The 25033-nt window shown below is 40.2% G+C and overlaps 1 protein-coding gene across 4 annotated transcripts in view; it reads left to right on the top strand.

The window, feature by feature from the left end:
• The window catches only part of PER3 (period circadian clock 3), a 60733-nt gene that overhangs the window by 10919 nt on the left and 24781 nt on the right, over nt 1-25033 (top strand). For 2 of the 4 annotated variants that reach the window (XM_011938257.1, XM_011938256.1), the window contains exons 6-13: nt 3247-3395; nt 5491-5569; nt 7440-7546; nt 8091-8247; nt 13220-13325; nt 14213-14341; nt 14756-14885; nt 24683-24818. In XM_011938257.1, the coding sequence (XP_011793647.1) occupies nt 3247-3395; nt 5491-5569; nt 7440-7546; nt 8091-8247; nt 13220-13325; nt 14213-14341; nt 14756-14885; nt 24683-24818 (993 nt within the window). Of the gene's footprint in view, nt 1-3246; nt 3396-5490; nt 5570-7439; nt 7547-8090; nt 8248-13219; nt 13326-14212; nt 14342-14755; nt 14907-24682; nt 24819-25033 lie in introns of all 4 variants that reach the window. The other 2 variants (XM_011938254.1, XM_011938253.1) reach the window with 1 other exon arrangement.

The following is a 25033-nucleotide window of genomic DNA, read 5'->3' as shown; positions in this document are numbered from 1 at the left end:
GAGCCAGGCACTTTGTCAGTGCTGGGATCCAGAGTTCTTGCCTCATGTACCTTAAATTCTGTGAGGAGGAGACCAATAATAAACACATATTCAAATGCCTATGTGTTGGCTCTTGATAAGTTGTGTGTAGACAGTAAAGCAAAGAGCGGGAGTTCTGAGAAGTGGGAGATTGCTGTTGTATTCAGGGTGATCCAGGAGCTCTTAGGAAACCTAATTGGCAACAGTGACCAGAAGGAGGGCAGGGGGTGAGCCACACCAGTATCTGAGGGGTGTGTTCTGAGTGTCTGAGAGTGTCTGAGAAAGTGTGTTCCAGGCAGAGGGAGCAGCAGGCACAGAGGCCCTTGGGGTGGGCCATGCCTGGCCTGTGGGAGGAGTGACATGGAGCTGCTGTGGCCAGAGTGGTAGAAGGAGCGAGGATGGAAGAAGACAGGGAGGCATGGGCCACACCACAGGGACCTGTGACTTCTGCAGGAAGTGTTTTATTTCAGTTTATCCCTTAATTATTTTCAAAATGTTTTTCTTTGGGAATTTTCAAACATAACACAAAAGAAGAAAAGATAATGTAATGAGCTGCTACGGTCTCATCACCCAGCTTTTTAAGAATTTGAACCCTGGCCAGTCTGGTGTGATCTCTGCCAGCACCAGTTCCTTAACCCCCTCTTCCCAAGTTACCAGGCAGTGTAGCTCAGATCTCATCTGATTTCCTCCGTCAATATTTCAGAGTGTCATTCTAAGAGAGAAAGTTCTCATTCATGTTTTAGGGCTCAAAATGGTCCCATCTTAGGCCAGTAGGAATCCCTTTGGGTTGGCCCCTGTACCGTTGTGAGAGTGCTCCATGGTCTTTGACAGCTTCCATTGTTTTAAGCATGAGATGCCCCAGACTCATTTTAGACATTCCTTAACCCAGACGTGGCCTCAGTCATTTCTCTAAGGATCCTGGTTCCTTGTGGTGGGAAATGGCATTCATGTTTGGAGGCCCAATCTGGATGATAGGGATGGTTATTGCTACAGGGTTGTTATTGCTTCTAGGAATTTTCAGTGAACGGAGGTAGGAAGCATTCATTTCAGTTTCCTTTTTTGTTTTGTTTTTTTTTTTGTTTTTTTGTGACAGGATCTCACTGTGTCCCCAAGCTGGAGTGCAGTGGCACAATCTCCGTTCACTGCAACCTCTGCCTCCTGGGTTCCAACAATTCTCCTACCTCAGCCTCCCGAGGAGCTGGGACTACAGGCATGCACCACCACAGCTAATTTTTGTATTTATTGTAGAGACAGGGTTTCTCCATGTTAGCCAGTCTGGTCTTGAACTCCTGACCTCAAGTGATCCAACCTCCTTGACCTCCCAAAGTGTTGGGATTACAGGCGTGAGCCACCATGCCTGGCCCAGAAACAGTTTCCATTATGAAAGGCTGGTGTTGGCTGTAGTGTTGAAGATACTTTGGAGGGGGAAGCGGGGAGGCAGGGAGGGGAGTTGGAGGCTGTTACAGAGGTACAGGGTATAGGCCAGCATGCCGGGGGAGGTAGAAATAGTTGTATATTCTGGATATTTTTTACACTTGATCTTAGCCAAAAGGCTGAGAAGAGATACTCTGGATATTTTTTAAGAGCTAATTACCAGAATTTTATTAATGGGTTATATTTGGAGTGAGTGTGAAATAAGAGTCAAGGATAACACCAGGAGTTCTGGGCTGGAGTTACCATTTATTGAGGCAGACGAAATTCTAGGAAAAGCAACTTCCTGGAGGAGGAGGGAAGGAATGTGGTGCTTAGTTTTAGATAAGCTAAGTTTGAGATACCTGTTGAATATCTAAGTTGAGACTCTATGAGAGTCTGGAATTAAGGAAGACTTCCAGGCTAGAGGTAGATATTTGGATCATCAGCGTGTAAATGGCATTTAAAACCCTTGGGCTGGATCAACCTGAAAAATGCATTCACGGATGTGGAGGGAAGCCGGAAGGTGTGAGCATGGATGTGGGTCAGCAGCACCGGGACACAGCTCACTTCCCAATGATTCTCTTTTCTTGGTGAAATGGGAAGCAAGGTCATCAGTTGAGGGTGCAGAGTGGAAGAAGATTCTGGAGTGTGTGGGAGAAGAGAAAGAGCAAGGTGGGGCCGAGCGCGGTGGCTCACACCTGTAATCTCAGCACTTTGGGAGGCCGAGGCAGGCAGATCCCCTGAGGTCAGGAGTTTGAGACAAGCCTGACTAACATGTTGAAACCCCATCTCTACTAAAAATACAAAAATCACCTGGGCGTGGTGGCGCACACCTGTAATCCCAGCTACTCAGGAGGCTGGGTACTCCTGGGTAGGAGGCGGAGGTTGCAGTGAGCCGAGATTGTGCCGTTGTATTCCAGCCTGGGCGATAGAGCAAGACTCTTGTCTTTAAAAAAAAAAAAAAAAAAAAAGGTGAGGGGGAAGTAGGAACAGACTAGAGAATCTCTGGCAGCACTAAAGACCCCCTTAGGATTGGCAGTCACACCTTTACGTGCTGACGAGAGAGTAAACAGGTGATTGGTAAAAGCTGGGGAGTGTGAATTCAGTCTTGGGCTTTTTGACTTCTAGGTGAAGTGGCATCTGCCAGTAGAAGCGTCTGCTGGGCAGCTGTGATCTTTGAGGTCATCAGTCAGAGCCGCCCCTGCCGAGAGGTTCTTTGTGAGGAGTGGAAAGGAGTGCACCCTCTGGGCCGGGGACAGGGCTTGCTGAGCTTGGTTTTAGCCTCAACTTTTTCTTTCCTCCTCAGCCAGATGCCTTTATGGATGGAGCGCCTGACCTCGTGCAAGGGCCCTCATCACTGAAGCTGGAGACGAAATTGGTTCTTAGAGAGTGTAGAAAGGGACGACTGAGAACTGGCCCCAGGGCATGATTGCAGGGGACCCCGTTTTCTCTCTTGTGACACCTGATGTAGATATGTGAGATGAGATGATTATGCTTGTCCCTCTTCATAGCAGAAGGGGAAAAGTCGAACTGGAATTCAGTGCATAGAGGCTAAGAGAAAAGTCATGGAACCACTAATTCTGTTTTTACACTCACAGTAATCTAAGCCAGTTCTTTACACAACCTATTCCTTGTTGAATAATATAGAAAATTTAAGCTACTATATTCTTTCTTTTGAAAACAAACATGTTTAAACATTTTAGATGTGGGTATGTCTCTCTTGGAAATTACCAATAAAACATTTCTCCCAGCCTTGTTTTGCCATGGGCCAGTAGGGTGCATCAGGACCAGCACTAATATCTTTAATCTCCTCAGTGGAGGTGAAGACAGAAAGCAGGAGAAGCGTCACTCCCCATTCCGGATCATCCCCTATCTGATTTATGTACATCGCCCTGGCCAGCCAGAATCGGAATCGGAACCTTGCTGTCTCACTGTGGTTGAAAAGATTCACTCTGGTTATGAAGGTAAATCAGTAGATAGAAATGTCAGCAATCAGATAGGAACATGGGAAAGTCCGTTTACGTCAGTCATAGAACAAAAAAAGAGCCCTTGGGTCTCCAGTTTGACCCTTAAACTCTTCAGGCGTTTGAAGCTGGTTTTCATTGATGTGTCTGTTTACTGACTTTTGGCTTCTTGTATGTCATTGCCTTCATGGTCAGCATGGCTGAACGAATGGTCTCCGCATAGGATTTGGTGACAGATACAGTCTTCTAGTCCTCCCTCTGCTGGTGACCGAGTCAGTGTGGCCTTTTGCTTGTGTTGTGTGAAATAAGAGTGCTGAAATTGTTTCCCAGAGAAGCCACAAGAGTGATTTTATGTTTTTGAAGTGTTTTGAAACTCCCTGAGTAAAACGTATATTTTATCTTTTATGAGCAGAACTATATTTCTAAATGCATATATCATGCATATATCAATACATAGCAGTTTCCATGTATTACTGAGAAGTCAGTTCAGATGTAAAATGACGTATGCTTTCCTACAGATTACCATCCTAAGTAACAGTCATACAATAAAAACCACAGGGCTTATGGGAAAAATGGGTTTAGGAGCACAAAACTCAAAAAGTTGCATATTAAAAATAAGACAAATGGAACAAAAATGATAATCATTTCATACCTGTTAAATGATTAGGAAATATACAAACAGTACAATAAATATGGGTCATAGCACAGGATGGACTGAGGTAGCAGGTAGATGTTTGAGGTGTGTATGCATGTTTTTGTGTATTCTCTTTTTGTTGTTTTGCTTTGTTTTGAGATAGGGTTTTGCTCTGTCACTCAGGCTGGAGTGCAGTGTGTGATCATGGTTCATTGCAGTCTCAGACTCCCGGGCTTAAGTGATCCTCCTGTCCCAGCCTCCAGGGTAGTTAGGACCACAGGCACACACCATCACGCCCAACTAATCTTGTTTATTTTTGTACAGACAGGGTCACACTATGTTGCCCAGGCTGGTCTCGAACTCCTGGGCTCTAGTGATCCTCCTGCCTTGGCCTCCTAAAGTGCTGGGATTATAGATGTCAGCCATCACACTTGTTTTTGTGTATATGTAAGTGGTTCCTTTCAACTGGATGCTGTTTTCTGCATTCACTTAAGGTTTCTTGAAAATAAAATAGTGTACAAGCAAATGAGATATTAGCACTTGCTCAGATTGTTCCCTAATATATCAATCACTTTTTTTTTTTTTTTCTTGAGTCTTGCTCTGTTGCTCAGGCTGGAGTGCAGTGTTGCAATCTCGGTTCACTGCAACCTCCACCTCCCAGGTTCAAGCAATTTTCATGCTTCAGCCTCCCGAGTAGCGGGGATTACAGGCATCCACCACCACACCCTGCTAGTTGTTGTGTTTTTAGTTAGAGACAGGGTTTTACCATATTGGCCAGGCTGCTCTCAAATTCCTGACCTCAAGTGATCGGCCTGCCTCGGCCTCCCAAAGTGCTGGGATTACAGGTGTGAACCACCAAGCCTGGCCACACTTCATTATTAAAGCAAGCATTAGAATAGAACTGACCATACCAATTTTATTACACTAAGAATATCCATATGGTACTAAATAATATTTGTAGTATTTTTGTTTGTTTAGTTATATGCAGCTACTAAATCTGATTAAACTTTTCAGTCACTCCAGTTTTAACTATTAAATTATTTGTGGTGAGCCAGGTGTGGTGGCAGGTGCCTGTAATCCCAGCTACTTGGGAGGCTAAGTCATGAGAATCACTTGAACCTGGGAGGCGGAGGTTGCAATGAGCCGAGATCGTGCCTGGGGGACAGAGCGAGACTGTCTCCAAAAAAAAAAAAAGAGAGAAAACTATTTAATGTGCACATTCGTTCTCTCTGTGTTTAAAATTGACTTTAATAGGCTTCACATTTTTACCTAATTAAAATGTAGTTAGTGATGAAATTATTATTTAACTGTAGCTTTGGCTGCTTGAAGGCCAGGCCCCTAAATGAGATTTCTACCATTTCATATAGATTTTGTTCTCTTTTTAATATGTTAAGTGGTTAGTTAAGTGGATGACTAATCAGATATTTGCCTTTAAATGGGTCTTTGTTTTTTTTTTCATAGCTCCTCGAATCCCGGTGAATAAAAGAATCTTTACCACAACACACACCCCAGGGTGTGTTTTTCTTGAAGTAGATGAAAGGTAAGCACTTCTTTAAGCCTAAAATAAATTTGTTTCTGAAAATAAATATAAATGTGAAGAAGTTTATGTTTGCATGTTTATACATTATATAACTGAAATCTGTCCATTTGCCTATTTGATCTTTGTTAAATGGGAATATATGTTGTCTAAATTTTTAATATAAATATCTTGCATATTAGGATGTGATTACAAGTTATATTTGATTTCTCAACACTATGCTTTAGCTAGGCCAAGAATTATTTCATTTTACAGAGAAGATAATGAACCCAGGGGCCAGTTTGCTGAGAACAGATGTATACTATCTGCACTCAAACTGGGACCGAGACTCTGGTCTTGTAGCACCTATTCTGGTGTTATTTCCACTTGCCAAGTGCTTCTCCAAACAGTTTATGATGAAATTTTGGTTAGTCTGAAGTGGAGGCGAAGGTGGGGAGAACAGATTATTTTTTATAAAGAATTGTTCTTTATTTTGAACTTCTGAACTTCTGTCCTTCCTGCTTTTGGGGGATGTTGAAATAGTCTTTGTTATTTAAAGGATAGTGATAGTAGGTAGTTGTTACTGCTTGTTGCTGTTTTTTAATATCTTTATTTGGAAAAAGTAAATACCAGTATCACTACACCAGTATCCCACAATTTTTCCCCATATTTATTTTTACATTTTACTTACTCATGAAATTCAAAAATCTGGGAACCAATGCACCACACCACACATAACTGTAAAGCAAAAATGTCAAAAACATTTTTTGATAATTTTTTATTAAAAAAATTTAACATCTGAAAATGAGTGTATTTGATAGTATTTACCTTGAAACCAAATAGTAATGTGTGAAATACTTAATCTGTATAAAGTAAGAAAATTCAGCTAAATATAATTTTAAAAATAGCTTAAATCTCTTGTATTAGAAAATATTTGTGGGTTTCTACACATGGAAAATATTTATGGAATCCAGTTTTTTCTGAGGCATCCTTAGTCTTACCATGGTAAGTTTCCCGTGAACCTTTATCCTGAAATTATTTCTGTGTACTAGCTGTCTGTCTATCTGATATTACCTTTTGGGTAACATTGTTTTTTTGTTGTGTTTTGTTTTGTATTTGAGATGAAGTCTCACTTTGTTGCCCAGGCTAGAGTGCACGATCTTGGCTCACTGCAACCTCCACCTCCCTGGTTCAAGCAGTTCCCCTGCCTCAGCCTCCCAAGTAGCTGGGATTACAGGCGCAGGCCACCACACCCAGCTAATTTTTTTATATTTTCAGTAGAGATGGGGTTTCACCGTGTTGGCCAGACTGGTCTCGAACTCCTGACCTCAGGCAGTCTGCCCCCCCCCCCCCCAGCCTCCCAAAGTGCTGGGATTTACAGGCGTGAGCCACTGCACCCGGCCTAGGTGACATTGTTTTTATGTAATCTTAATTATGCTGTATGAATTAGCAACCTGCATTATTCATTTAACATCATCAGCATCTTTCTACGTTACAATGTGCTTTTTGTAGACTTTTTAAATGGCAACATAAACAATTATGGAGAGCATCAGAGTCCTCTAAGGAACTTGCTAAAAATACAGATGCCTGGTCTTACTTCCAGAGATTCTGATTTAGTAAGCTTACAGCGAGCCTGTGGATCTGTATTTTAGCAAGTTCCCTAGATGATTTTGATGCAGTGTGTCAGATAACCAACGTGTTAGATTATACAGCCATTTCCCCCAGGATGGGCACTTGGGTTCTTTGTTGTTTTTATAAATGCTAAGATAAACAGCTTTACATAAAATTGCCTCACATTTAGAATGAAATACAGAAGTGTTTTTAAAAACTTATAAATTGTAAGAATTACCTGATGAGTATAACATGCCACCTGTGTTGTGTATCTGTATCCCAGAGCAGTGCCTTTGCTGGGTTACCTACCTCAGGACCTGATCGGAACATCGATCCTAAGCTACCTGCACCCTGAAGATCGTTCTCTGATGGTTGCCATACACCAAAAAGGTCAGGACCTACTCCTTTATAGGAGGAAATGTTTTTCTCTCATTGATTTGTTCTAATTTTTCTTTTTATCTCATTAGAGCACAACCTTTAACCAGATAGGCATTATATTGAAGCTGCTAAAGCAATTGTTTTCTATTTAGACATACTAAAACAGGCCAGGTACAGTGGCTCACATCTATAATCTAAGCATTTTGGGAGGCTGAGGTGGGCGGATCGCCTGAGGCCAGGAGTTGGAGACCAGCCTTGCCAACATGGTGAAACCCATCTCTGCTGAAAGTACAAAAATTAGCCAGACATGGTAGTGCACGCCTGTAATCTCAGCTACTCAGGAGACTGAGTGAGGCACAAGAACTGCTTGAACCTGGGAGGCGGAGGTTGCAGTGAGCCAATATCGTGCCACCGCACTCCAGCCTGGGCAACAGGGCGAGACTCAATCTCAAAAAAAAAACCACTAAAACATTTACAAATAAATGGCTTAAAAAGGACGTTTATAATCAGTATCTGTGTTACATAAATCCTATTTTTGTCTTACTATTTTATATAGTCTTGAAGTATGCAGGGCATCCTCCCTTTGAACATTCTCCCATTCGATTTTGTACTCAAAATGGAGACTACATCATACTGGATTCCAGCTGGTCCAGCTTTGTGAATCCCTGGAGCCGGAAGGTTTCTTTCATCATTGGTCGGCATAAAGTTCGAACGTAAGCCAGTCAGTTTTCATATTTTCTAAAACATCTCTTGTATCAAATAATATTCCTTAGCTTATTGACTGCCCTCTGACTTAGTTGACACATGAACTAAATAAAGCATAGATTTTTTTTTTCGGTGCTTTGGGAAGATGGTTTGACAATATGTACCATGAGCCTTAAAGTAAGTCATAATATCAGCTTTAAAGTAGCTTAAATGTCCATCATTAAGTAAAATCTGGAATATTTGCTTGATGTATTATTATACTGGTCAATGAGAATTTTTGCAGAGATCACATAACATGGAAAAATATTTGACACATTAAATGTAAAAATCAGCATACAAAATTGTACCTATGATTATAATTATGTTTAAAACATAAACATACTATGAAATAAGGAAAAGAGGATTGAAAGGAAATAAAATATGAATTTTGGTTATGTGTAGATACTACGACCTACAGGTGTTTTTTTCTTTTTCTTTTTTTTTTTGTTTTTTTTCCTCTCTATTTTAAATCTCTTTAGTGAGCATGTAAAACTTTTTATATCAGCCTTCTGCCATCAAATTCCACTTATTTGTGTCTTTTTTTTTTTTGAGACAAGTTCTCCCTCTGTTGCCCAGGCTGGAATGCAGTGATGCAGTCACAGCTCACTGCAGCCTCAACCTCCCCTGGCTCAGGTGATTCTCCCACTTCAGCCTCCCAAGTAGCTGGGCCCACAGGTACCTGTCAACACATTCAGCTAATTCTTGTATTTTTTGTAGAGATGGGGTTTTGCTATGTTGTGCAGGCTGGTCACAAACTCCTGCGCTCAAGCATCCTCCTGCCTCAGCCTCCCAAAGTGCTGGGATTTTGAAGGTGTGAGCCACTGCACTTGGCCTGTGTCCATTTTTTAATACTTCTTTTCCTGGCAGCACAGCCGACACTGACTTGTTTGCTTGCTGTTGCATGTCCATGTAACAGCATCATGTGGAATGGAATGAGACCAACCCGGCCCACTACTTCCTGTAGGCCACAGTACCCCTAGGCCCCTGAATCTTCGGTCTTTTTTTTTTTTTTTTTTTTTTAATGAGACAGGATCTCACTCTCTCACCTAGGCTGGAGTACAGTGGCGCGATCGCAGCTCACTGCAACTTCCGCCTCCTAGGTTCAAACGATTCTCCTGCCTCAGCCTCTCCAGTAGCTGGGATTACAGGCGCACGCCCAGCTCATTTTTTGTATTTTTAATAGAGACTGGGTTTCACCATGTTGGCCAGGCTGCTCTTGAACTCCTGACCTCAAATGATCCGCCCGCCTTGGCCTCCCAAAGTGCTGGGCTTACAGGTGTGAGCCATCATGCCCAACGCTTTGGTCCATTTTTAATTGAACTCTAGGCCTTTTGACCTGGCTCTAGGTTTCCCTTTGATGTCTATTTTTTTTAAGCGTGGAAATTTTACTTGACTCCAGTATCATGCTGAGATTGAGAAGTTATATTTTTTGGTATCTTGTTATACAGCATTGTCTACAGGAACATGAAACTGAGAACCAGTAAGACGTATTTGAATCACCTGTTAATATTACAGTAGAGATGATATGCAGAGCCATGGTGAGAAGAGGTCTCAAGGTTGCTCTTACCTCTTTCTACTCCAGGGTTTGGCCTCTCTGCAGAGCACATCTAGAACTTAATGGAAGAAGTGGGCTCCTGGCCGCCCTAACTCATGAGACTGATTTGTGCTAGAAAACGAATTTGATTATTAAGAAATACAGCTGCCAAGTAATTACCATTTGTATTGCTCAGAAAGGACTTTGTCCCTTCTCCCAACCTCCCCGCCCCAAGTACGGAAACCTATTGGGAAATGAACATGAAATCCGATGGTTGCTTAGCATGAATGTAGGAAACCACAGCCAGTAAGATGCCTCCATGAGGCTTCCATCTGGGGCTTGTTGATGGTCTGTGTTCCCCGGCCCCAGTCAGAATTAAAGATACAGCCTAGATTTCTGAAGCTCTCTTCAGTTCTTTGATGAAATATATGTGAAATTACCCAACAGTGAATATTGTGAATATTCAGAATGTTTTCAGTATTTTTAAAAATTACACCAGTATTTACATCTTAACAACAAAGATTATGTGAGGGAAAGGATTTAAGGTCTAGTAGGTATTCATCTTGCTCATAAAATAATAATTATTCATTATATTTATAAAGTATAAAGCTCTGTGTAAGACAGTGTACCAGGCCTTGAGAATGTGATGGTAATCAAAACGTTCTCTTTACCATCAGGAAACCCACACTGTAATGGGAGAGACAGTAAATAAAAATGGCACTGTCATATATAACTAGAGTTTGGTAAGTGTGATAGTTGAAATGGGAAGGGGGTTGCGAGACTGTTTAGCAAGGGACCCTGCCCATCTCTCTCAGTCCTTCCCAGCAGCACTGCACGCAGGCAGGTCAGGTGTCCTCAGCTCTCATTTTATAGGTAAAATCCATACTGAGTGAGCTAGAGTAACCTTCCCAGGGATCACTTGGGGAGGAGTGAAAGTGGAGACTGCAGCCAAGTTTTCTCTCTTACTCCTACTTCATTTCACATACACAGCAACATAATACTTCATGGCATTTTTATTGCTGTTTCATGAAGGCTGTCTCCTTATTGCCTGCAGATCAGTTTTGCATTACATAATTACTGATTTAAAATACATTTTAATGTCTCATTCTTGTAATCCCAGCACTTTGAGAGGCTGAGGCAGGAGGATCACTTGAGGCGAAGAGTTCAAGACTGGCCTGGGCAACATAGCAAGACCCCATCTCTACAAAAAAATGTAAAAACAAAAATTAGCTGAGCATGGTGGTACGTGCCTGTAGTCCTCCCAGCTACTTAGGAGGCTGGGGCAAGAGGATTGCTTGAGTCCAGGTGTTCAAGGCAGTAGTGAGCCAGAATTGCACCACTGCACTCTAGGCTGGGCAATAGAGCAAGACCCTGTCTTTAAAATATGTATATATACACAATTTAGTTTTGCAGAAATTTTCACAACTAGGAATATGTAAATCTCATAAAGCAATCTGTTCTATTTCCATTTCACTCAAAAAATAAATTCCAAATACCTCTGAAAGGTTTTCAAGCTCACAATGTGTTTATATTAGGAACCAAGTGTACTTTTATTCCCAGATCAATCAATCATGTATTTGTTCCTTTAACAAATATGTAGTGGGTGCCTGCTATAGACCAGACACTGTTCTAGGTACTGAAGATCCAGGAGTGAACGAAATAGGCAAAATACCTCACCCCATGGCGCTTACCTGGCAGTGGGATATAGGGGGAGACAGTTACATAAAACGTATAGTGTGTCAGATTGTGAAATAAGGTTATATATTCAGGTACTGCTTGCCACAGACATATGGTGTACCTGACAGCATGCAGATAGATATTGATCTACATACAGTCTAGATGCTAAGGGAGAGAAAGGCGATTGGTGCAGCTGTTCCACTGTGATGAGAATGTGCAGGGTGAGTGAATAGTCCCTACACGTGGCGATATTCCTGACTGCTTTTATGACACTGTCAGCATCCTATGATTTTCTTGATAATTTCTGCCTTTGGGAAACTGTTTCAGTTTTTAGGTAACTGAGCTGCATGTGTCAGTTGAGAAACGGCAGGCTGGCATAATGAAAAAGGACAGCCCAGGCTTGGGGGTCAGACATCGGCAGATTCAAATCCTAACTGCTGCTTCTCAGTTATGTGAACTTGGGCCAGTTCCTTAGACTACCTCATCCCCTGACTTTGCGTATCGGGGATAATTCCTACTTTCCGGGGTTGTTGTGAGGACTCCGTGAGCTGATGGCAGCTGATTCAGTGTGCCCCATGAATGGGACTTGCTTTACCAAGGTACCCACAGGCAGTACAGTGTGGTGGCACACAGTGTGGGCTCTGGAGCCCAGACTCTGGTCCCTTCGTGAACACCTGCTTTCCCCTTACCTGCCAGGCCACCTGGAAAATGTAATTTAATCAGGTGAAGGAGAAAATACTTGTAAAGCACTTGAAAATAAGGGTTTTCAAAATGTTAGGTATTCTTGTATGTTATAAAAACAAGTACAGGCCGGGTGCGGTGTTGGGAGGCCGAGGCGGATGGATCACTTGAGGTCAGGAGTTCCAGACCAGCCTGGCCAACATGGTGAAATCCCGTCTCTCCCAAAAATACAAAAATTAGCCGGGCATGGTGGCACGTGCCTGTAATCCCAGCTACTCGGGAGGTTGAGGCAGGAGGATCGCCTGAACCTGGGAGGCAAAGATTACAGTGAGCTGAAATTACGCCACTGCACTCCAGCCTGGGTGACAGAGCAAGACTCTGTCTCAAAAAAAAAAGAAAAAACTAGTACAGTGCCTGTCACATAGAAGGTCCCAAGTAGACATCAGTTCCTTCCCTTCTTTGTGAGCCTGTCTGTTGGCATGTGTGCCATTCACTGTATTCGGGTCATAGATGCTCTAAAATTGGAGTGTAAGACAGACCGAAGGTATTGTAATAGCTACATTTTCACCACCAGGGTGGGTTGCAGAACCGTCTTAATTAGATAACTTAAGTGTTAGGTGCATTAAACGTTAAATGTTGTTTGGCAAACTTGGGGCCTTTAAAATTCTTATAGTAAGTTACTCAGTTACTGTCAAATTTTGAAACCAGTTATTTGCGGAAGATATTTTAGTAGCTAAGGAGGTTACTTGTCACTAATTTTAGATTTGTACATAAATAGCACTGAAATCATTACAGAAAGATGAGTGCTTTAGAGAAACTTAAGGGACCTGTTAATGTCTCTAGAGAAACTTAAGGGACCTGTTAATGTCTCATTTGTCTCTTATTAGTTTCTGTACCTCCATGGGTAGAATTCTAGCCTCATATTTTCTTTTAGGAGTCAAAGAATTGTTTTGTAAAAGCATAGATCTATCTTGGAATAGTCTATTAAAAATCACTTTCGACTTCACATTTAAATTGTTGGACTCAATCTCTCGCTGGGAATTTTCTAGGAGCCCACTAAACGAGGATGTTTTTGCTGCCAAAATTAAGAAGATGAACAGTAATGACAAAGACGTAGCAGAATTACAAGAACAAATTTACAGACTTCTCTTACAGGTAAGGTGAGATTTTTAAAAATGCGAAATTGCCGAATTGTGTTTTGTTTTAACGCTCAGTAAAGTCGCTTTACAAAAATAAACTGTAAAGGGAGACAAATCTTTGCCCTCTGCATTCCAGAAATTTTTGTCTTTCTCTTTTCGTTTTTAAATTAAATTTTATTCTTTGTTCCTTATTCTGTGTTACACAGAATATTTTTGTAAGAACCCATTGTAAGGCAGCAACCAAGTGACTGAGAGAATTCCTACACTGCAGAGGCACCAGTGTGCTCAGCCTTGGGTTTTGGCTTCAGGATTTTTTAAATAATTTCAGTTTTAAAGATGGGAGGAGAGGGATGGTAGGTCTCAGTTTCTCTTAACTATTGTAAGGTAAGAGTGGGGAAATGCGTGTGTTGAGAAGAAATACCAAAGGTGTTTTCTACAAGAGATTCAGTGAATAAGTGGGAAATAGAACTGATGGTGTCACTTAGAGTAACTGTTCTCAGTGGTTTTCAGAATGTCTCCCATAAAATCTCTAGGGTGCATGAAATACCTGCCATGTTCTTGGAAAAAGTACAATATATATTTAGTTTGTTCTCTCTATTCTAAACTGGACATAGAGAACTAGAGTTTATTTTCAGGTTTTAAAAAATTAATCATACTATGACTTTTTAACAATGTGTTGTCCTGGAAGTACCTACCTAGACTAGAACGTAAGACTTTGCCCTTGAGAATTACCGAAATGACAGAGGAGTGCGTTTCGTGTGAGCGTTAAAAGTACTAACCTGCACACACCTAATTGGGGATTTCAGGAATTGTCATCTTAATTTTTAGATGATTCTAGATGAGCTCTGAGGTGGCTGCATTTAGACACCCAGCAATTCTGGACTTGTTCCTCTCTCCTTCTAGCCAGTTCACGTGAGTGTGTCCAGCGGCTATGGGAGCCTGGGGAGCAGCGGGTCGCAGGAGCAGCTTGTCAGCATCGCCTCCTCCAGTGAGGCCAGCGGTCACTGCGTGGGAGAGACAAAGGCAGAGCAGGTGCGTGGGCTATGTCACATCCTTACACAGGCGCCGTGTTTTCTGTACTGCCTCAGTTCTGCATGTGGTGACATCTTAGTATATATTCCTGACTCGAAGACCTCATCTGATAACAGGCATTTTCATCCATTTTGCTTTGGGAAAAATGTCTGTAAAAAGAAGATATCACCTTTGGAAAGTGATATTTGAATTAATTGTATGCATTCTAAAAATTAGCATATTTTGAACAGATTTATTTAGTATTTGTTGGTACCAGTATCCTGTGGCATGGTGCAGGAAACTGAATTAAAACGATTACTGTGCTTTAATCATTGTGTCTTCAGAGAAACAGAAGCTAAGTGTATTTTGTTTATGTATCTTTAAGTGGACGTTTCCGTAATTTTTGAAACATATTTTATCTTTCCTTTCCCTAAGATGACCTTGCAGCAGGTCTATGCCAGTGTCAACAAAATTAAGAATCTGGGTCAGCAGCTCTACATCGAGTCAATGACCAAATCATCGTTCAAGCCAGTGACAGGGACATGCACAGAACGGAATGGTGGTGGTAAGTCAGCAGATGATGGTGGTGAGTCCTCCCCAGGGATCTCCTCCCGTGGGCTGTCACTCGCTACATAGATGTCACATATGTGATTCATGAGCATAAAGTCATGACCCGGTGTTGGTGCTTGTCATATTTCTTGATTTGCCTAAATAGCAATAGTAATAGTAGTAATAATAATGGCAACAGCAAATACTGTTTTGAAAGTAAATGGTATTAGAATGTATTTGTAATAGTTGCAGTTCACTTTTACTGAAGACTTAACTTTTCTTGAAAATACCAACAAATCATAGATTTTCCTCCCTGCATCTTTAAACAAAAAGAGTGGATTTTAGAATGCATTTTAAATAATAAAGTATATTAAAATGAAAATCCCTTTCGTCATTTCAAACAGAAATCTTTGTGACCTAAATTCAGTGAAAAACTTTGGCTCTTTTCTTGACGTGTATTTACTTTTCTCAAATATGAGGTGAGGAGCACTCCAAAAGAGCTGGATCAGTAGTAAAACTGGCATCATATTGGAAAGTTAACCTAGTTGTATTGTATGGCATAGGGAAGTTCAATAATATGGAAATCAAATTAGATTGACATTTAAATTTAGTTAACTTTCCCTTCATTTTTCTTCCTGAATGTTAATATAATTTGGAAGTTGTGATGGATCTTGGTCACTAAATGTTACTAATCTCTATCATTGTCAAATGTAGACGTTTTACACAGTGGGGTGAAATTTCTAAGGTCAGTAATGATAACAGCTATACGTTTCAGGACTTGACATGATTTATACCACAAAAAGTCAAACTGCTGCTCCCATAGGTGACATCACTGGGAACCGTCTTAGTCTGTACTGCTGTAACAAAATACCTGAGACTAGATAATGGATAAAGAACAGAAACCTATTTCTCACAGTTTTGGAGGCTGGGAGGTCCAAGATCAGGGCACCAGTAGGTTCAGTGTCTAGTGAGGGCCAGGTCTCCGCTTCTCAGAGAACATCACTTCCTTGAGTGGGGGCAAACGCTGTGTCCTCACATGGCATAAGGGACAGAAAGGCAGGAAGAGACTTAGCTAGTTCCTTCTAGCCCTTCTGAAAGGTTGCAAATCCCATTCATGGGAACATGTGCCTGTTGACACTGTCACATTGGGTTTTAAGTTCCAACATAAGAATCATGGGGGACACACCCATTCAAACCATAGTGGAGCCTATAGGACTCCCCAGATAGAGCAAGTCCTGTTCTTTCATTTTTTTCTGTTCACCTCGATAGGAAGGTGAGTATTCCATTGGTTTCTTCTGCTGTTACATGTAAGGGCACAAGACAGGAATAACAGCTGCTTTTTTTATTCTTGTCCCTCGAAACCCCCACATTCCCGCTCTGCAGAAAAATTTATCTTAAATACAATTTTTACTATATAGATTATTATTCCATGTCCTAGCAGTGCTATTTCTTTTAGGAAGTTTTAAAGCTAAAATGTCTAAATGTTTTTCTCACTGTCTGGTCCTGCCAGTCCTACTCACAGCTGCCTGGGCCTAGGATCTCATGGTAGTATCAGAATTTCACATACTGACTTCTGTCCTCAGAATAGCTTTCCTTCTCACTTCACTTCCCTTCTCACTTCCTGCATTATTCAGTTTCTTATCATCTAGCATGGATCTTGTAATACCATTGGTACTATTTTTTTTTTTTTGAAGGCTGTATCTTTAAGTAGACGGCAGTATTCCATCATTAATTTTTTATAAAATTGAAGCTGCGGGTAACTCCATGTGCTTACGCAGCTACTTTAGAAACTGAAATGTTCCCACTCCTTAGACAGATTCTTATATTTGGCTCTAATAGCACACACAGGATGTGACTTTGAAGAAGAAGGAAGATCTCTTGCCATTTGGTACAGCTTTGGAGAACCAATGTTTCTGGGAGATCTTGATTTTATTAACATTTGGAGACCTACAAGTTTAAAGAGCTAAGAAACCTTTATACTCTTTACTTGAGAGACATGAAGATACAACTTTAAAATGTTATAATTTAAATGTTAGAAATTGACTAGAGATATATACCAATGAAAAGGAAAATGCTTAGTTAAGCATGATCATTGTTTACATGCTTTATGGGAACTTCAGGTTTAAAATTTGTATGTTTACCTTTCTTACAATATAAGAGCAAATAATGCTTTAAGGTAGAATAAGAAGGGAGATTTTAAAAGTTAATATGGGAGGGCAAGGAACAACAGGGATATGTAAAGCCCGTTCGGCTACATGTACAGAGGCCAGCTTCAAGAGACATCATTGAGGAAATCCAGGAAAAGTAAGTGTCCATGTCTAGGGTGATGGAATGCCTGAGTGAGAGAAGATGACCCGTAAGTTGAACAGGTTCAGAGTGAGGTTGCTTCCAGTGTCTTCTCAGGGATGTAGAGAGCCAGAAACAGCATCACCCCAAATTTACAACAGAAAAATCTGGATGAAAGGCAAGTTCAAGACCTTTCTTGACAATTCAGAATGCTGAGGTTACAGAGCAGCCAGCAGGCCTAAAATTTAAGGAGAGAAACATATTTGCAGGGAGAAGAAAGATGCAGCACTGGATTCCAGCGCACTGACAGCCTGAGTCAAGTAACTTGCAGAAGACAGACCCTCTCCAAGGCACAATGACAAGGAAAGACCAAAAGCTGAAAGTGGAGCAGATATTGAGAAAAAACAAAAAAATTACCCACCAAACCAGCCACCAGCTGAGGCAAAAGGTATAACTAGAGGAATTTGAAAACTGTTCTACATCCTGTAAATCCATTACAATACTCAAACCTGGCCTAAAAATTAGATTAATTCGAACAGAGGTCTAAAAGAAGGAAAGGCATGCCCAGTCTCTGTATGCTACACAGGTTACACAGTTCTCAACAAGAAATTATGTAGCATATGGATGGGCAAGAAGGTAAAAGAAAAAAAAAACCCTCCCAAGAGACAAAACCGTCATCAGAACAAGACTCAGATAGGACACAGAAGTGGCAACTATCTGACAGGGAACGTAAAATAATTATGAATGATGCATTAAAGGCTAGTGGACAAAGTGGGCACCATGCAGGGCCGGGTGGGTAATCACAGCATAGAGATGGGCATGAAAGAAACCCTCAAATGGAAATGTAACATCTGTAACATCAGTGCCAGAGATGAGGAACACATTCAATAGCATTCAACACAGCCTGGAAAAGAATCATTATTCAAGCTGAAACAGAGAAAGAAGAATGAAGTAAACAGAATAGAGCATTCTAAGAATTTAGAGACAGCCTCAAACTATCCAACATAGGTGTAATTGGAATCTCAGAAGAAATATTTGAAGAAATAGCGGTCAAGAATTTTCTACAGAGCCAAAGACCATCAAGTAAGTTAAATACAGAACAAAAACAAAGCAAAACATTTGGGCATATCATATTCAAACTGATGGAAAAAAGAAAATCTTGAAAGCAGTCAGAAAAAAAGATTACGCCGGACGCAGTGGCTCAAGCCTGTAATCCCAGCACTTTGGGAGGCCGAGACGGGCGGATCACGAGGTCAGGAGATCGAGACCATCCTGGCTAACACGGTGAAACCCCGTCTCTACTAAAAAAATACAAAAAACTAGCCGGGCGATGTGGCGGGCGCCTGTAGTCCCAGCTACTGGGGAGGCTGAGGCAGGAGAATGGCGTAAGCCCAGGAGGCAGAGCTTGCAGTGAGCTGAGATCCGGCCACTGCACTCCAGCCTGGGCAGCAGAGCGAGACTCCGTCTCAAAAAAAAAAAAAAAAGATTACGTACGGAGAAACAAAGATAAGAATTATAACAGACATTTCTTCAGAAACCATGCACACTAAAAAGACAATAGAGTAACGTCTTCAACCAGAAAAACTGTCAGCACAGAATTCTGTACCTAGTGAAAACGATCTTCAAGAAAATAAAGGTGATATAAAGATTTTCTCAAACAAATATTATGGGAATTTATTTCCAGCACACTTATTCCATAAGAAGTGCTAAAGGAATTTTTTTTTTCAAGACAAAACAGGATGATGTATTTAAATGAAATTAGAAGAAAATATTACCAAATACAGACTTGTACCAAAAACATATAGTTTTCAAGCTGTCTAAATACAGACATTGTCTATCAAGTCTCCACTTATCATCTCTTGATGAATTCTAATGCTGCTAATGCTTTACAGTTGACCATGTAATTTTGCAAACATGAACATAAATTTTCCCTTGTCAATGATTATATTGTGTTTATAACATAAATAGAAAAATACACTGTGTTTATAACATAAATAGAGAAATGTCTCTGTGGATAGTGCTTTGAGAAAATCTAGGCACTCTGTAGATAGGTACAAATCATTTTTAAAGGGATACACACAGACACACCAGATGGAATTTTACTCCTTACTCGGAATAGTTACCAAATAAATAGAACAATGCCAATCATATAATGATTGAAAAACATTTGTTGTCATATGTGAATGTTGAGAAATATTTTTGATGAAGGAATTTCTTAAGACAGAAGGAATATGATACCAGACCAAAAACTTCAATCTACACAAAGAAGTGAAAAGCACTGGAAATGGAATAAATGAAGATAAAAAAATTCTATTTTTTAATTTTTAAAATTACTCATAAAGGTGATGGACTAAAGCAAAACCAGCAAACTGGATTTATAGTGTATAAATAAGTAATCTTTGTGACAACAATACTACAGAGGTTGGGTGGAAGGTATTGGGAGTATACTGTTATTAGGTCCTTACACTGTATTTGAAACAGTATTTTATTATTTGGAGGTAGACACTAAGTACTTAAGAATATATATTGGAAACTTCAGAAAAACAATTTGAAAATTTTTTAAGTATAAATAATAGATTAATAGAGGAGGTAAAATGGAATTTAAGACACTTAACCCAAAATGGTGGCCCAAAACCAAATGGAACTGAAGCTGGGAGTGGTGCCATGTGTCAGCTACTAAGAAGACTGAGGTGAGAGGATCACTCGAGCCCAGGAGTTCGAGTCCAGCCTGGGCAACATAGCCATACCTCATCTCTAAAAATACACTTAAAAACAAAGAGCAAATGGAACAAATAGAAAATAACTAGTGGCTGGTATATTTTAATCCAGCAATATCAACAATCACTAATATATTGAATATGAATCATATTCAATTCAATTATTCATACTCAATATGAATAATCTCAGCACACTAATTTACAAGAAAGAAATTGTCAAATTGGATGAAAAGATCCAGCTACATACTATCTACAAGAACCCATTGTGAAAATAAACATAGGTCAAGAGCAAAAGAGTAAAGATATATCATGCTAACACAAATCAAAAGAAAGTAGGAAGCTGTATTATCATTACACAAAGTAGACTTCAGAATAAGAAATGTTATCAGAGTTAGAAGGAGAGACTATAACAGATAAAGGAGTTGATTCCTTAAGAACATAGAAAAGTCTTACATGTTTATGCATCTAATATCAGAGCTTCAAAATACATGAAGTAAAAGCTGTAAAACTGTAAGGAGAAATAGACAAATTCACAATGATAATTGGAGACTTCAGCACATTTCTGTCTGTAATTGATAAAAGAAGTAGACAGAAAATTAGTAATGCTATAGAAGACCTGAACAACACTATCAGCAAGGTCTGCCTAACTGACATTTATAGAACACTTGACCCAACAACACAACACATATTTTTCATGCAACATTCATCAGAACAGATCAGATTATGGCCATATTACAAATCTTAAAACATTTTTAAAGAAAAGAAATCATACACTGTTTATTCTCTAACCATAATAGATCAAATTTAGAAATCAGTAACAGAAGTATTTAGAAAATCCCTAAATGTTCGGAAATTAAGTAACTTCATACTTATAAATAATCCACAGGTCAGAGAGGAAGTTTCAAGGGAAATAAAAACATTTTGGGCCCGGTGTGGTGGCTCACGCCTGTAATTTCAGCACTTTGGGAGGCTGAGGTGGGCGGATCACAAGGTCAGGAGATTGAGACCATCCTGGCTAACACGGTGAAACCCCAACTCTACTAAAAATACAAAAAAAAATTATTCATATTCAATATGAATATGAATAATTAGCCAGGCATGGTGGTGGGTGCCTGTAGTCCCAGCTGCTCAGGAGGCTGAGGCAGGAGAATGGTGTGAACCTGGGAGGCGGAGCTTGTAGTGAGCCAAGATTCCGCCACTGCACTCCAGCCTGGGCGACAGAGCGAGACTCCATCTCAAAAAAATTTGAACTGAACAAAATGAAAAGACAACAAAAAATATATGGGATATACCTAAAACACTGCTTAAAGGGAAATATATGGCATTGAGTGTTTATATGGAAAAAAGAATGGTCTCGACTCAGTAATCTAAGCTTCCTCCTTAAAAATAAGAGAAAGAAGAACAAAGTGTATCTCAAGTAAGCAATAAGAAGGAAATAATAAAGACCAGATACCAATGGAATTGAAAAGAGAAACTAAGTTAAATCAAAGGGTAATAAAATTAGTAAGTCTTTAGCCATACTGAACAAAAGAAAGAAGAAAAGAAGGACAGGTTGGGATTTATCAAAATGTGAAACTTCCCCTTTTTGAAAGACACTGGTAACTATGGCCATACCACCTTGAACGCATGCAGTCACACCTGAAAGACACTGATAAGAATGAAAAGACAAAATATTTGCAAATTTTATATACAGTAATGAAGTTATATCCAGTGTACATAAGGAACGCTCAAAACTCAAGAAGACAACCCAATTAGAAACAACATTTTTCCAAAGAAGATAGATAAACAGCAAGTAACATGAAAAGATGCTGAACCTAAGTCATTAGACAAAAAAATTTAAACCATGTGAGATACCACTACACATCTTTGAGAATGGCTAGATTTTTTTTAAAAACTGACAGTACCAAGTGTTGGCAAGGATGCAGAGTGACCGGAACACTCACCCGTTGCTGGAGGTAATGCCAAATTGTACAGCCACTTTGGGAAAGTTTGACATTTCCCATAAAGTTAGACATACTCTTACCATGTAACTTAGTAATTCTATTCTTAGTGATTTACCCAACTGAAATAGAAACTTAAATTCACATGAAAACCTGTATGTGAATATTTATTACACTGTTACTCACCAGACACAGAAACAACCCAAATGTCATTCAGCAGAATGGATAAGCTATGCAGTGAAATGCTACTCAACGGTGAAGAGAAATGAACTTGATTCACAGACCATTGTAGATATAAATATTAAATACATTTTGTTAAGTGAAAGAAGGCAGAACCAAAAGGTTACATATTATACAATTCCATTCCAGAAAAGCATTCTTTCTGGAATGCTCTAGCTCTGGAAAACAGATCAGTATTTACTATGATTAGGTAGAGGAGACAATGTAAGGACATTTTTAAGTCATGGAAATGTTCTTTTGGTTACTGTGGTGATGGATACACAACTTTCTGTGCATTTGCCAAAACCCACAGATTTGTGTACTCCATCTCATCCCAAAATGCAAAGAGAACCCAAGATGAGATGCAGGCTGTGACAAGTGAATCTGACTGCATTACAGATGACAGGACTAAACACACGGAAGGGGTGGGGAAGAATAGAGCCTCAGTAGCTTTGGAAAACAGCGCTGCAACTGGATCTCCTAGGGCTAAATACAAAATTATGAATGTGCACAAACACTGTACTCAAATTGGTGTATTCGTTTTCCACCAGAGTACGGGGTAGCAATTCTAAAGTGACTTTATACTAGGGTTGAACAAATTGTGGAAGCCGCTATCGATAACGATAACCAGACTCCTCACTATTAGAGGAAAGCCACACACAGCCGAAGGGAAGGAACTCCATGATGCTGGATTGGCGCGAATGGTTTCAGTGTGGACTCATGCCCCTTTCGTTTAATATACAGAGGGATGGATAGACACGTGTTAGTATACTATGCCAAATAAAAAGAATAAAACAGGCCGGGCGCGGTGGCTCACGCCTGTAATCCCAGCACTTTGGGAGGCCGAGGTGGGCAGATCACAAGGTCAGGAGATTGAGACCACGGTGAGACCATGGTGAAACCCCGTCTCTACTAAAAATACAAAAAAAAAAAAAAACTAGCTGGGCGTGGTGGCGGGCGCCTGTAGTCCCAGCTACTCAGGAGGCTGAGGCAGGAGAATGGCACAAACCCAGGAGGCGAAGCTTGCAGTGAGCCGAGATCGCACCACTGTACTCCAGCCTGGGGGACAGAGCGAGACTCCGTCTCAAAAAAAAAAAAAAATGAATAAAACAGATGGTTCAGACAAAGATTTTCAAGGAACGAAACTACAGGTGAAAGGTTAATGGAGAACTTAAACTTTGAGAAGTTTTAAAGAAACACAATACTTGGGTGATCGCAAAGTATTCCTCCAAAACATATTATTTGTTTATTACATTGTAAAATAGTAACTTTACACAGGACAAACAAACCCGAGAGGCACCATGTTAACCAATGAACAAGGTAACAAAACATATTGACATCATGTACCCTGGGATGATGCGCGAGGAAGGACACTGCACCTCAGTGGCATTCTTTCCCCAAATGCATAACCTCGATCTAATCATGAGAAGACATCAGAGAAACTCAAATCGAAGGCCATCCCACTAAAGTTCTGACCCTGAACGGAAAAACAACACTGAGTGGTAAACTGATAAAATCCAAAGAAGATCTGTGTTCCAATTAGTAGAATGGTACCACTGTTCATTTCCTAGTTCGGGTCATTTTATTATGGTTGTAGACCGTGGTAACATTAGTGGAAGCGGGGTGACAGGCATATAGGAACTCTATTGTACTGTTTTTGCAACTCTTCAAGTCTAAAATTGTTTCAAAATTAAAAGTTAAAAATCATTAATGAGTGAAAGGTAATACAGTCATTTTTCTGTAATACCTTCTGAAAATAGAGAGGCCTCTTCCAAGCCAGCTAAAAATGACCAGCATCTACACTTCTACAAAACTTCTCAGTAGTACATGACGTAATTAGTTACTCCTTCTTTGAGAAAGTTTTCATTCTTGGTTGCTGTGAGGCCGAACCTTGCAGGATTTTCTGTTACCTTTCCAGCTGCCCTTTTTCAGTCTCCTTTATTGGCTCATTGTCCTTTACAGGAAGTTTTTAGTGCTTAAGCCTGGAGGTTTTTTCTTCTCTCTGTACCTACGTCTACAATGGTGGCCACTTGCCACATTTGGCAATTTAAATTCAAATTCAATACAGTTAAATGTAATACAATTAACATTTAGTTTCTCAGTTGCTCTAGGCATATTCCAAGTGCTTAATAGGTACGTTAGTGGCTACCATACTAGTCAGCACAAATAATCCATCAGTCATCACAGAAAGTTCTATTGGACACAGGCTCCACGTGGGAGATGCTGTGTACTTCACACAGCATCACGTAAGACGCACAGGTCTTCCCACATTCCACCCTTAGTGATTGCCAGGGTTGATCAGTTGTATAGGCAGTGTCAGCTCAACATTGGAAAGTTCCCCATCAACCTTAAACCTATGGTTTCATTCCTTGATAATCTTTCCTGGAAATTTTGGTTTCATTCCTTATTTTTCTAAATACAGTTGTAGCCATTCTATATGTAATGTGCTGTGCACCTTATTTTATTCACATTGTGTGTTGTGGATATCTTTCTATTAGTGCATTTTAGATCTGCACTCATTTTTAATAGCTGCATAGTATTCTATTGATATATGCATGATAAAGTGCCATGATTTAATTTTAGTAAGAAAGTATATGTTCTTAATTACATGCTGGGTACCTTTAATTGCACATCCCTTTATTCTGTTTCAGGTGAATATAAAACCTTTACTTCCTTCCACCAAACACTGAAAAATAATAGTGTGTACACTGAGCCTTATGAGGATTTGAGGAACGATGAGCACAGCCCATCCTATCAACAGATCAACTGTATCGACAGTGTCATCAGGTATGAGACCGCAAGTTTGGATACCGTGTAAGTCTGTTCCAAAAGCATACACTGTCACTGTAGAGACTTCATAGAATTTTTAATAGCTGCTCTGACTTGGTGTTTCACTATAAATCAGTAGATATTGATGGCGTGCCTTAACACATACGCTGAACATTACAGAAGGCACAAAAAGCTAGAAGATGCGTTCCTTCTTTGAAGGAACTGTGGTGTAG

Source organism: Colobus angolensis, unplaced genomic scaffold (genome assembly GCF_000951035.1).
Source record: "Colobus angolensis palliatus isolate OR3802 unplaced genomic scaffold, Cang.pa_1.0 Scaffold170, whole genome shotgun sequence".
NCBI lineage: Eukaryota > Metazoa > Chordata > Mammalia > Primates > Cercopithecidae > Colobus > Colobus angolensis.
This window is presented reverse-complemented; position numbering and strand designations above follow the sequence as displayed.